This window comes from Oncorhynchus mykiss, chromosome 2 (assembly GCF_013265735.2).
Source record: "Oncorhynchus mykiss isolate Arlee chromosome 2, USDA_OmykA_1.1, whole genome shotgun sequence".
NCBI lineage: Eukaryota > Metazoa > Chordata > Actinopteri > Salmoniformes > Salmonidae > Oncorhynchus > Oncorhynchus mykiss.
The window spans coordinates 19,334,809-19,347,513 of NC_048566.1; the positions used below are offsets into that span (position 1 = coordinate 19,334,809).

Genomic DNA, 12,705 nt, shown 5'->3' on the forward strand with positions numbered 1-12,705 from the left:
AGACTGTGTGAGACTGTGTGAGACTGTGTGAGACTGTGGGAGACTGTGTGTGTGTGAGACTGTGTACATCATTAGGAGAATACCAGGGCAGTGGTACTAGTGATCATGTTTGTGTGGTATTGTCTGTTTGCTCCCTCAGGTCAAACAATAATTAGACTATTTGACTAAAAGGTCCATTCATTTGCCTCAAGGAGCAATGTGTGTGTGTTTTCGTTTCCCTAGTAACAGCATCATTATTTTCCATCACCCAGGACCGTCTCTACTATGTGATGGAGTATGTCAACGGAGGAGACCTCATGTTTCACATCCAGATAGTTGGCAAGTTCAAAGAGCCTCACGCAGCGTATGTATACAACCTACTTCCCTATCTCTCCATCCATCGTTCCATCTGGTTTTATTAGTCAAGCAGATTGCCATACATATCACAGTCACCTCCACCATCCGTCCCCTCCCTGTTCTCCTCCCCTCTCCCTCCCCTCCCTCTCAGCCAGGTGCTACCCCATCATCAATAAGCTGTGATCAGTCATCAATAGCTAACTCTATCTCTACCTAGCTCTCTATCACCGTGTCTCTCTGTGTCTCTCTCCCAATTACATTCTCTCTCTCTCTCTCTCTCTCTCTCTCTCTCTCTCTCTCTCTCTCTCTCTCTCTCTCTCTCTCTCTCTCTCGCTCTCTCTCTCAGGTTCTATGCAGCAGAGATAGCCATAGGCCTCTTCTTCCTCCATACTAAAGGAATCATCTACAGGTATTAAAGGAATCATCTACAGGTATTAAAGGAATCATCTACAGGTATTAAAGGAATCATCTACAGATATTGCAGGAATCATCTACAGGTATTAAAGGAATCATCTACAGATATTACAGGAATTATCTACAGGTATTAAATGAGTCATCTACAGGTATTAAAGGAATCATCTACAGGTATTAAAGGAATTATCTACAGGTATTAAAGGAATCATTTACAGGTATTAAAGGAATCATCTACAAGTATTACAGGAATCATCTACAGGTATTAAAGGAATCATCTACAGGTATTACAGGAATCATCTACAAGTATTAAATGAATTATCTACAGCTATTACAGGAATCATCTACAAGTATTAAAGGAATCATCTACAGGTATTAAAGGAATCGGCTACAGGTATTAAAGGAATCATCTACAGGTAATTACAGGAATCATCTACAGGTATTAAAGGAATCATCTACAGGTATTACAGGAACCATCTACAGATATTAAAGGAATCATCTACAGATGTTAAAGGAATCATCTACAGGTATTAAAGGAATCATCTACAGGTATTACAGGAATCATCTACAGATATTAAAGGAATCATCTACAGATATTAAAGGAATCATCTACAGGCATTAAGGGTAACAACATATCACTGACCTGATCAGTGGCTGGCAGCAACTTTCTATTAGTCACCCACTGTGGTCTGATCAAGGCCATACAAAATGTGTTCTCTCTCTCTCTCTCTCTCTCTCTCTCTCTCTCTCTCTCTCTCTCCTCTCTCTCCTCTCTCTCTCTCTCTCTCTCCTCTCCTCTCTCTCTTTCTTTCTTTCTCTCTTTCTCCTACTGTCTGTCTCTTAATTCAATTCAATTCAAGTGGCTTTATTAGCATGGGAAACATATGTTAACATTGCCAAAGCAAGTGAGGTAGATAATATACAAAAGTGAAATAAACAATAAAATGTAACATTAAACAGTACACTCACAGAAGTTTCAAAATAATAAAGACATTACAAATGTCATATTTTGTATATATACAGATTTGTAACGACGTACAAATGGTTCTCTCTCTGTGTCTCTCCCCCCCCCCTCTCCCTCTCTCTCTCTCTGTGTATCTCTCTCTCTCTCTCTCTCTCTCTCTCTCTCTCTCTCCCTCTCTGTGTCTCTCTCTCTCTCCCTATCTCACAGGGATCTGAAGCTGGATAATGTGTTGCTGGACAGTGAGGGTCATATAAAGATAGCTGATTTTGGGATGTGCAGGGAGGGCATGTTTGAAGGTGACACTACACGTACCTTCTGTGGGACCCCAGACTACATCGCACCAGAGGTACTCCATTCATCACCCCTCTTACTCTCCCCACTCACTCCCTCTCATGCCCGCCCAGCACAGTACTTACTCCCCCCACTCACTCCCTCTCATGCCCGCCCAGCACAGTACTTACTCCCCCCACTCACTCCCTCTCATGCCCGCCCAGCACAGTACTTACCGCCCCACTCACTCCCACTCATGCCCGCCCAGCACAGTACTTACTCCCCCCACTCACTCCCTCTCATGCCCGCCCAGCACAGTACTTACCCCCCCACTCACTCGCTCTCATGCCCGCCCAGCACAGTACTTAACCCCCCACTCACTCCCTCTCATGCCCGCCCAGCACAGTACTTACTCCCCCCACTCACTCCCTCTCATGCCCCCCCAGCACAGTACTTAACCCCCACTCACTCCCTCTCATGCCCGCCCAGCACAGTACTTAACCCCCACTCACTCCCTCTCATGCCCTCCCAGCACAGTACTTACTCCCCCCATTCACTCCCTCTCATGCCCGCCCAGCACAGTACTTAACCCCCACTCACTCCCTCTCATGCCCGCCCAGCACAGTACTTAACCCCCACTCACTCCCTCTCATGCCCGCCCAGCACAGTACTTACTCCCCCCCACTCACTCCCTCTCATGCCCGCCCAGCACAGTACTGACTCCCCCCATTCACTCCCTCTCATGCCCGCCCAGCACAGTACTTACTCCCCCACTCACTCCCTCTCATGCCCGCCCAGCACAATACTTACCCCCCCACTCACTCCCTCTCATGCCCGCCCAGCACAGTACTTACCCCCCCACTCACTCCCTGTCATGCCCGCCCAGCACAATACTTACCCCCCCATCTCTCACCTCTCATCCCTCCTTCCTCTGAGACATCCTCTGTCTTTCTGTTCGTTTGGTCCCACCTCTCTTCACTTCATGTCTCCCCACTGACCTTGTCAGCATTAACTTCTCATGATTCGTGTGTGTGTGTGTGCGTGTGTGTGTGTGTGCGTGTGTGTGTGTGTGTGTATGTGTGTGTGTGTGTGTGTGTGTGTGTGTGTGTGTGTGTGTGTGTGTGTGTGTGTGTGTGTGTGTATGTACGTGTGCGTGTGCATGCAGTATATGCAAGTGTTCTGTGTGTGAGAGACAGTGTGATTGGTGATATACGTGTGAGAGACAGTGTGATTGGCGTGTGAGAGACAATGTGATTGGTGATTGGCGTGTGAGAGACAGTGTGATTGGCGTGTGAGCGACAATGTGACTGGTGATTGGCGTGGGAGAGACAATGTGATTGGGGATTGGCGTGTGAGAGACAATGTGATTGGGGATTAGCGTGTGAGAGACAATGTGATTGACGTGTGAGAGACAGTGTGATTGGTGATTGGCATGTGAGAGACAATGTGATTGGTAATTAGCATGTGAGAGACAATGTGATTGGTGATTAGCATGTGAGGGACAATGTGATTGGTGATTAGCGTGTGAGAGACAGTATGATTGGTGATTAGTGTGTGAGAGACAATGTGATTGGTGATTAGCGTGTGAGAGACAGTGTGATTGGCGTGTGAGAGACAGTGTGATTGGCGTGTGAGCGACAATGTGATTGGTGATTAGCGTGTGAGAGACAATGTGATTGGTGATTGGCGTGTGAGAGACAGTGTGATTGGTGATTGGCGTGTGAGAGACAATGTGATAGGCGTGTGAGAGACAGTGTGATTGGTGATTGGCGTGTGAGAGACAATGTGATTGGTGATTAGCGTGTGAGAGACAATGTGATTGGTGATTAGCGTGTGAGAGACAATGTGATTGGTGATTGGCGTGTGAGAGACAGTATGATTGGTGATTAGCGTGTGAGAGACAATGTGATTGGTGATTGGCGTGTGAGAGACAATGTGATTGGGGATTAGCGTGTGAGACAATATGATTGGTGATTAGAGTGTGAGAGACAATGTGATTGGTGATTGGCGTGTGAGAGACAGTATTAATTGTGATTAGCATGTGAGAGACAGTGTGATTGGTGATTGGCGTGTGAGAGACAGTATTAATTGTGATTAGCGTGTGAGAGACAGTGTGATTGGTGATTGGCGTGTGAGAGACAGTGTGATTGTCGTATGAGAGACAGTGTGATTGTGATTGGCATGTGAGAGACAATGTGATTGGTGATTAGCGTGTGAGAGACAATGTGATTGGTGATTAGCGTGTGAGAGACAGTATGATTGGTGATTAGCGTGTGAGAGACAGTGTGATTGGCGTGTGAGAGACAGTATGATTGGCGTGTGAGCGACAATGTGATTGGTGATTGGCGTGTGCGAGACAATGTGATTGGTGATTGGCGTGTGAGAGACAGGATGATTGGTGATTAGCGTGTGAGAGACAATGTGATTGGTGATTGGAATGTGAGAGACAGTATGATTGGTGATTAGCGTGTGAGAGACAATGTGATTGGTGATTGGCGTGTGAGAGACAGTGTGATTGGGGATTGGAGTGTAAGAGATAATGTGATTGGTGATTGGAGTGTGAGAGGCAATGTTATTGGTGATTAGCGTGTGAGAGACAGTATGATTGGTGATTAGCGTGTGAGAGACATTGTGATTGGCGTGTGAGAGACAGTGTGATTGGCGTGTGAGAGACAGTGTGATTGGTGATTGGCGTGTGAGAGACAGTGTGATTGGTGATTGGCGTGTGAGAGACAATGTGATTGGGGATTAGCGTGTGAGAGACAATGTGATTGGTGATTGGAGTGTGAGAGACAATGTGATTGGTGATTGGCATGTGAGAGACAGTGTGATTGGCGTGTGAGAGACAGTGTGATTGGTGATTGGCATGTGAGAGACAATGTGATTGGTGATTACGTGTGATAGACAATGTGATTGGTGATTAGCGTGAGAGACAGTATGATTGGTGATTAGCGTGTGAGAGACAGTGTGATTGGCGTGTGAGAGACAGTATGATTGGCGTGTGAGAGACAATGTGATTGGTGATTGGCGTGTGAGAGACAATGTGATTGGTGATTGGAGTGTGAGAGACAGTATGATTGGTGATTAGCGTGTGAGAGACAATGTGATTGGTGATTGGCTTGTGAGAGACAGTGTGATTGGTGATTGGCGTGTGAGAGACAATGTTATTGGGGATTGTAGTGTGAGAGACAATGTGATTGGTGATTAGCGTGTGAGAGACAATGTGATTGGTGAGAGACAGTGTGATTGGCGTGTGAGAGACAGTGTGATTGGTGATTGGCGTGTGAGAGACAATGTGATTGGTGATTAGCATGTGAAAGACAATGTGATTGGTGATTAGCGTGTGAGAGACAATGTGATTGGTGATTGGCGTGTGAGAGACAGTGTGATTGGTGATTGTCGTGTGAGAGACAATGTGATTGGTGATTGGCGTGTGAGAGACAGTGTGATTGGTGTGTGAGTGACAATGTGAATAGTGATTGGCATGTGAGAGACAATGTGATTGGTGATTAGCGTGTGAGAGACAATGTGATTGGTGATTAGCGTGTGAGAGACAGTATGATTGGTGATTAGCGTGTGAGAGACAGTGTGATTGGCGTGTGAGAGACAGTGTGATTGGCGTGTGAGCGACAATGTGATTGGTGATTGGCATGTGAGAGACAATGTGATTGGCGTGTGAGAGACAGTGTGATTGGTGATATGCATGTGAGAGACAATGTGATTGGTGATTAGCGTGTGAGAGACAATGTGATTGGTGATTAGCGTGTGAGAGACAATGTGATTGGTGATTGGCGTGTGAGAGACAGTATGATTGGTGATTAGCGTGTGAGAGACAATGTGATTGGCGATTGGAGTGTTAGAGACAGTATGATTGGTGATTAGCGTGTGAGAGACAATGTGATTGGTGATTGGCGTGTGAGAGACAGTGTGATTGGTGATTGGCGTGTGAGAGACAATGTGTTTGGGGATTAGCGTGTGAGAGACAGTATGATTGGTGATTAGCGTGTGAGAGACAATGTGATTGGTTATTGGTGTGTGAGAGACAGTGTGATTGGCGTGTGAGAGACAGTGTGATTGGTGATTGGCGTGTGAGAGACAATGTGATTGGTGATTAGCGTGTGAGAGACAATGTGATTGGTGATTGGCGTGTGAGAGACAATGTCATTGGTGATTGGCGTTTGAGAGACAGTATGATTGGTGATTAGCGTGTGAGAGACAATGTGATTGGTGATTGGCGTGTGAGAGACAGTATGATTGGTGATTGGTGTGTGAGAGAGTGTGATTGGTGATTGGTTTGTGAGAGAGTGTGATTGGTGATTGGTGATTGGTGTGTGAGAGACAGTGTGATTGGTGATTGGCGTGTGAGAGACAGTGTGGTTGGTGATTGGCGTGTGAGAGACAATGTGATTGGTGATTGGCGTGTGAGAGACAGTGTGATTGGTGTGTGAGTGACAATGTGAATAGTGATTGGCATGTGAGAGACAATGTGATTGGTGATTAGCGTGTGAGAGACAATGTGATTGGTGATTAGCGTGTGAGAGACAGTATGATTGGTGATTAGCGTGTGAGAGACAGTGTGATTGGCGTGTGAGAGACAATGTGATTGGCGTGTGAGAGACAGTGTGATTGGTGATTGGCGTGTGAGAGACAATGTGATTGGTGATTAGCGTGTGAGAGACAATGTGATTGGTGATTGGCGTGTGAGAGACAATGTGATTGGTGATTGGCGTGTGAGAGACAGTATGATTGGTGATTAGCGTGTATGAGACAATGTGATTGGTGATTGGAGTGTGAGAGACAGTGTGATTGGTGATTGGCGTGTGAGAGACAATGTGATTGGGAATTGGAGTGTGAGAGACAATGTGTTTGGTGATTAGCGTGTGAGAGACAGTATGATTGGTGATTAGCGTGTGAGAGACAATGTGATTGGTTATTGGTGTGTGAGAGACAGTGTGATTGGCGTGTGAGAGACAGTGTGATTGGTGATTGGCGTGTGAGAGACAATGTGATTGGTGATTAGCGTGTGAGAGACAATGTGATTGGTGATTGGCGTGTGAGAGACAATGTGATTGGTGATTGGCGTGTGAGAGACAGTATGATTGGTGATTAGCGTGTGAGAGACAATGTGATTGGTGATTATCGTGTGAGAGACAATGTGATTGGTGATTGGTGTGTGAGAGAGTGTGATTGGTGATTGTTGTGTGAGAGAGTGTGATTGGTGATTGGTGTGTGAGAGACAGTGTGACTGGTGATTGGCATGTGAGAGACAATGTGATTTGTGATTGGTGATTGGTGTGTGAGAGACAGTGTGATTGGTGATTGGCGTGTGAGAGACAGTATGATTGGTGATTGGTGTGTGAGAGAGTGTGATTGGTGTGTGAGAGAGTGTGATTGGTGAGTGGTGTGTGAGAGACAGTATGATTGGTGATTGGTGTGTGAGAGACAGTGTGATTGGTGTGTGAGAGAGTGTGATTGGTGATTGGTGTGTGAGAGACAGTGTGATTGGTGTGTGAGAGTGTGATTGGTGATTGGTGTGTGAGAGACAGTGTAATTGGTGTGTGAGAGAGTGTGATTGGTGATTGGTGTGTCTGAGACAGTGTGACTGGTGATTGGTGTGTGAGAGAGTGTGATTGGTGATTGGTGTGTGAGAGACAGTGTGATTGGTATGTGAGAGAGTGTGATTGGTGATTGGTGTGTGAGAGACAGTGTGACTGGTGATTGGTGTGTGTGTCATTGTGGTATCATTAACCTTATAGTTAAACCAGTAGGGGATTGATTATCTAATGTAAAATCTCTTTTGATTTTCCTGCATCTGTCATTGTGGTCAGAGATACAATATATTTCCCCAGAGCCAGAGAGGGAATCGTTGTCTATCCCGCATGGTGTCATCTCTTAATTATTGACTATACACACACCTGTCTGTCTGTCTGTCTGTCTCTCTCTCTTCCTCACAAACACACATAGTGTATATAGTGTATCCACAGATGTACAGCGTTTCCTGACCCTCTGTGTAATCCTGTCCTCCCTCCTGTCCTCCCTCCTGTCCTCCCTGTCTGTCAGATTGTAGCCTACCAGTCCTATGGTAAGGCAGTTGACTGGTGGTCGTATGGGGTGCTGCTCTATGAGATGTTGGCTGGACAGGTATGACTTGACTTCTCCATTCTTTCTAGCACTGAATCTAGCACCAATGGCTTCAACACAATAGAAACAACTATGTCCTCTCTCTCTCTCTCAATTTATTTTTCTATTTAAGGGGCTTTATTGGCATGGAAAACATTGCCAAAGCATGTGAAATAGATAATAAACAAAAGTGAAATAAGCAATCGGAAATTAACAGTAAACGTTACACTCACAGATTTCCAAAAGAATAAAGACATTTCAAATGTAATATTATGTCTATATACAGTGTTGTAATGATGTGCAGATAGTTAAAGTACAAAAGGGAAAATAAATATAAATATGGGTTGTATTTACATTGGTGTTTATTCTTCACTGGTTGCCCTTTTCTTGTGGCAACAGTTCACACATCTTGCTGCTGTAATGGCACACTGTGCTATTTCACCCAGTAGATATGAGAGTTAGTCAAAATTGGGTTTGTTTTCCAGTTCTCTATCTCCACCTTGCTCTCACCTCCCTCCCTCTTTTTCTATCTTCCTCCTCTCCCCTCCCTTCCTTCCTTCCTCCCTCTCTCCCTCCCCATTCCCTCCTTCTCCCCTCCATACTCTCTCACCCCCCTCAACTCTCTCTGTCCTCCCCTCCCAGCCTCCCTTTGATGGTGTTGATGAGGAGGAGTTGTTTCAGTCCATCATGGAGCAGAGTGTCTCCTATCCCAAGAGTCTGTCCCGTGAGGCCGTCGCCATCTGCAAGGGGGTAATCTACATCCTATTCAATTCACTTAGTCCCCTCAAGAAGGCATATCTCACCATGTCATTTTTAAGTCAACATAGTGGAACGTACAGCATACTAACCTTGCAGCTCTGCAAGAATGAGATTTCAAGACAACGTTCCATCGTTCTATTGCTCTCGACCTCTTTTCTATCTCTCCTCCTTTTTCCTCCATTTTCACACTCTTCTTCTTTCTTCCTCTCCACTGTGCCCAGCTCCTGACCAAGCACCCAGCGAAGCGACTGGGCGGAGGGGAGGAGGGGGAGAAAGAGATACGGGAGCATCCCTTCTTCCGTTGGATGGACTGGGACCGACTGGAGAGAATGGAGATACAGCCTCCCTTCAAACCCAGAACTGTTAGTCTCTACCTCTACCTCTTCCTCTACCTCTCTCTATTCTCTCTACCTCTTCCTCTACCTCTACCTCCTCTATTGTCTTTCTACGTCTACCTCTTCCTCTACCTCCTCTATTGTCTTTCTACGTCTACCTCTTCCTCTACCTCCTCTATTCTCTCTCTACCTCTACCAATTCCTCTACCTCCTCTATTCTCTCTCTACCTCTACCTCTACCTCTACCTCCTCTATTCTCTCTCTACCTCTACCTCTTCCTCTACTTCCTCTATTCTCTCTCTACCTCTTCCTCTACCTCTATTCTCTCTCTACCTCTACCTCTTCATCTACCTCTATTCTCTCTCTACCTCTACCTCTTCCTCTACCTCCTCTATTCTCTCTCTACCTCTACCTCTTCCTCTACCTCCTCTACTCTCTCTTCCTCTATTCTCTCTCTACCTCTACCTCTACCTTCTCTATTCTCTCTCTACCTCTACCTCTTCCTCTACCTCCTCTATTCTCTCTCTACCTCTACCTCTTCCTCTACCTCTATTCTCTCTCTAACTCTACCCCTTCCTCCACCTCCTCTATTCTCTCTCTACATCTATCTCTACCTCTACCTCTTCCTCTACCTCCTCTATCCTCTTTCTCTTTCTATTTCTATCTCTCTCTCTCTCTCTCTCTACCTCTTTCTCTGTCTGTCTCTCTCTTTCTATCTCTCTCTACCTCTTTCTCTGTCTGTCTCTCTCTCTTTCTATCTCTCTCTCTACCTCTTTCTCTGTCTGCCTCTCTCTTTCTATCTCTCTCTCTCTTTCTATGTCTGTCTGTCTCTCTCTTTCTATCTCTCTCTCTCTACCTCTTCCTCTGTCTGTCTCTCTCTTTCTATCTCTCTCTCTCTACCTATTTCTCTGTCTGTCTCTCTCTCTCTTTCTATCTCTCTCTCTCCCTCTTTCTATGTCTGTCTGTCTCTCTCTTTCTCTCTCTCTCTCTCTTCCTCTTCCTCTGTCTGTCTCTCTCTTTCTATCGCTCTCTCTACCTCTTTCTCTGTCTGTCGCTCTCTCTCTCTTTCTATCTCTCTCTCTACCTCTTCCTCTGTCTGTCTCTCTCTTTCTATCTCTCTCTCTCTACCTCTTTCTCTGTCTGTCTGTCTCTCTCTCTCTTTCTATCTCTCTCTCTACCTCTTTCTCTGTCAGTCTGTCTCTCTCTTTCTATCTCTCTCTCTACCTCTTTCTCTGTCTGTCTCTCTCTTTCTATCTCTCTCTCTACCTCTTTCTCTGTCTGTCTGTCTCTCTCTCTCTTTCTATCTCTCTCTACCTCTTTCTACGTCTGTCTGTCTCTCTCTCTCTATCTCTCTCTCTCTCTCTACCTCTTTCTACGTCTGTCTGTCTCTCTCTCTCTATCTCTCTCTCTCTCTACCTCTTTCTCTGTCTGTCTCTCTCTCTTTCTATCTCTCTCTACCTCTTTCTCTGTCTACGTCTCTCTCTATCTCTTAATATTCCCCAAACGGGAAAATAAATAAGCATAAATATGGGTTGTATTTACAATGGTGTTTCTTCTTCACTGCTGCCCTTTTCTTGCGGCAACAGGTCACAAATCTTGCTGCTGTGATGGCACACTGTGGAATTTCACACAGTAGATATGGGAGTTTTTCAAAATTGGATTTGTTTTCTAATTCTTTGTGGATCTGTGTAATCTGAGGGAAATGTGTGTCTGTAATATGGTCATACATTGGGCAGGAGGTTAGGAAGTGCAGCTCAGTTTCCACCTCATTTTGTGGGCAGTGTGCACATAGCCTGTCTTCTCTTGAGAGCCAGGTCTGCCTACGGCAGCCTTTCTCACGTGTCAGTTTTTCTCCCACTCCCTCATCACTATATACTGTATACAGTATATATCTCCTCATTTCTCCCTCATTCTCAGAGATAGACCTTGAGCATTCTGGAACAGACAGGGGTGTCATAACAGTCATGACCCTTTCGCCCCGGGGTCACACCCCCTTGTCTCGTATGCAAATCTATGCCATCATTAGCCTGTCACTTGTCAGTCTGTGGCCTTGCCAGCCAATGGCTGAGTGGGCAGTGAGGTGTCAGAATGTGCTCTGGGGTCAGAGGCCAGGCCCATTAGCCAAATGAGATTCATATCAACCAGCAGAGAAGCTGTCACACGCTGAGGGGAACAAGGACCACACGTGACATGCTTTACTGTACACCTGAGGGAGAGAGAAGGAGGGAGAGAGAAGGAGGGGGAGAGAAGGATGGAGAGAGAAGGAGGGAGAGAGAATGATGGAGAGAGAAGGAGGGAGAGAGAAGGTGGGAGAGAGAAGGAGGGAGAGAGAAGGATGGAGAGAGAAGGAGGGAGAGAGAAGGAGAGAGGGAGCGAGAAATAGAAAGAGGGAGAGGGAGAGAGATAATTCATGTGTGGATGTGTGTGCCTGTGTGTGTCGAAGAAGGAGTTTGATTTTTCTCTAAGTCCTTTTTTTCACGTGTATATATGTGTTCTATGTGTAATAATCTCTCTCTCTCTCAGGGTGGGAAGAAAGGGGAGAACTTTGACAAGTTCTTCACAGCGGCTCCGTCCGTGCTGACACCCTCTGACCCTGACGTTCTGGCGGCCATTGACCAGGAAGACTTCCTGGGCTTCTCCTTCATTAACCCTGAGCTCGCCCCCCCGACCCTCACTGCCATCTGAGGGGGGGCAGCTCTCTGTATTTTTATCCTCTTCTCTTGGTCTGAAGGGAGCAGCTCTGTCTCTCTCTATCCTCTCCGTCTAACAGTCTTTTTCTAAAGCAAATTTCAAAACAGAGAATAGCACACAATTTAAACACAAACAATCAGTATACACAACCTACAGATAACTCTCCCTCTGTGCTATACTCTAGAGCCTGAGTTCATGGCTTATTTTTCAGAGGAAAATCTGTGTGATACAGGGATGAATGGGCAGATTAGCGGTAAAAGTCAAATAACACATTTAGTTGATGCAATGCATACAAAACAACATTACTGTTATTTAAAGATGATGCAGTTAATTGCGAACAGATACCGTAAGATGACACTGAATCTGACTTAAATCTGTAGTGATGTTAAGGTAAATGTATTTTATGACATGGTATCATGCTATTGTAGTATCAATATCAGATCTATTACATAGAAATACAGCTAGAGCTGTCTATATGCCAAATGTATAATCTATTACTTATGAAATGAATTACCTCTGATATTATGTAAAGCAGTATTTCTTGTGTCATGTAATGTCATATTGTGTTCTATTACATTGTTCTATTATATTATTACCCAACAATTGCTCCTTGTTTTGTGTTTCCAATTTAACTTCAATCCATTGATCATATAATTGTGATATATAGCTAGAAACCTAGAAGATGGGTAAGAAATCAAATCAATCATTATATATTACTGCTTGAAGAAAAGTTGCTCCTAATCAGTGATCTGGGATCAGATTCCCCTACCTGCCCCCAGTCCTAACTTTAACCGTTAGACCTGAGGTGAATGGTTACCA

General features: G+C 45.3%; 1 protein-coding gene across 1 annotated transcript in view; it reads left to right on the plus strand.

Annotated features, from left to right (window-relative positions):
• The window catches only part of LOC110512786 (protein kinase C alpha type-like), a 39,725-nt gene extending 27,233 nt beyond the window's left edge, over nt 1-12,492 (plus strand). Inside the window, exons 11-17 of the mRNA XM_036940852.1 lie at nt 252-343; nt 683-745; nt 1,919-2,057; nt 8,042-8,122; nt 8,744-8,851; nt 9,082-9,222; nt 11,719-12,492. Of these exons, the coding sequence (XP_036796747.1) occupies nt 252-343; nt 683-745; nt 1,919-2,057; nt 8,042-8,122; nt 8,744-8,851; nt 9,082-9,222; nt 11,719-11,880 (786 nt within the window). The 3' untranslated portion in view covers nt 11,881-12,492. The remainder of the gene's footprint in view (nt 1-251; nt 344-682; nt 746-1,918; nt 2,058-8,041; nt 8,123-8,743; nt 8,852-9,081; nt 9,223-11,718) is intronic.
• Nucleotides 12,493-12,705: the final 213 nt, after the last annotated feature.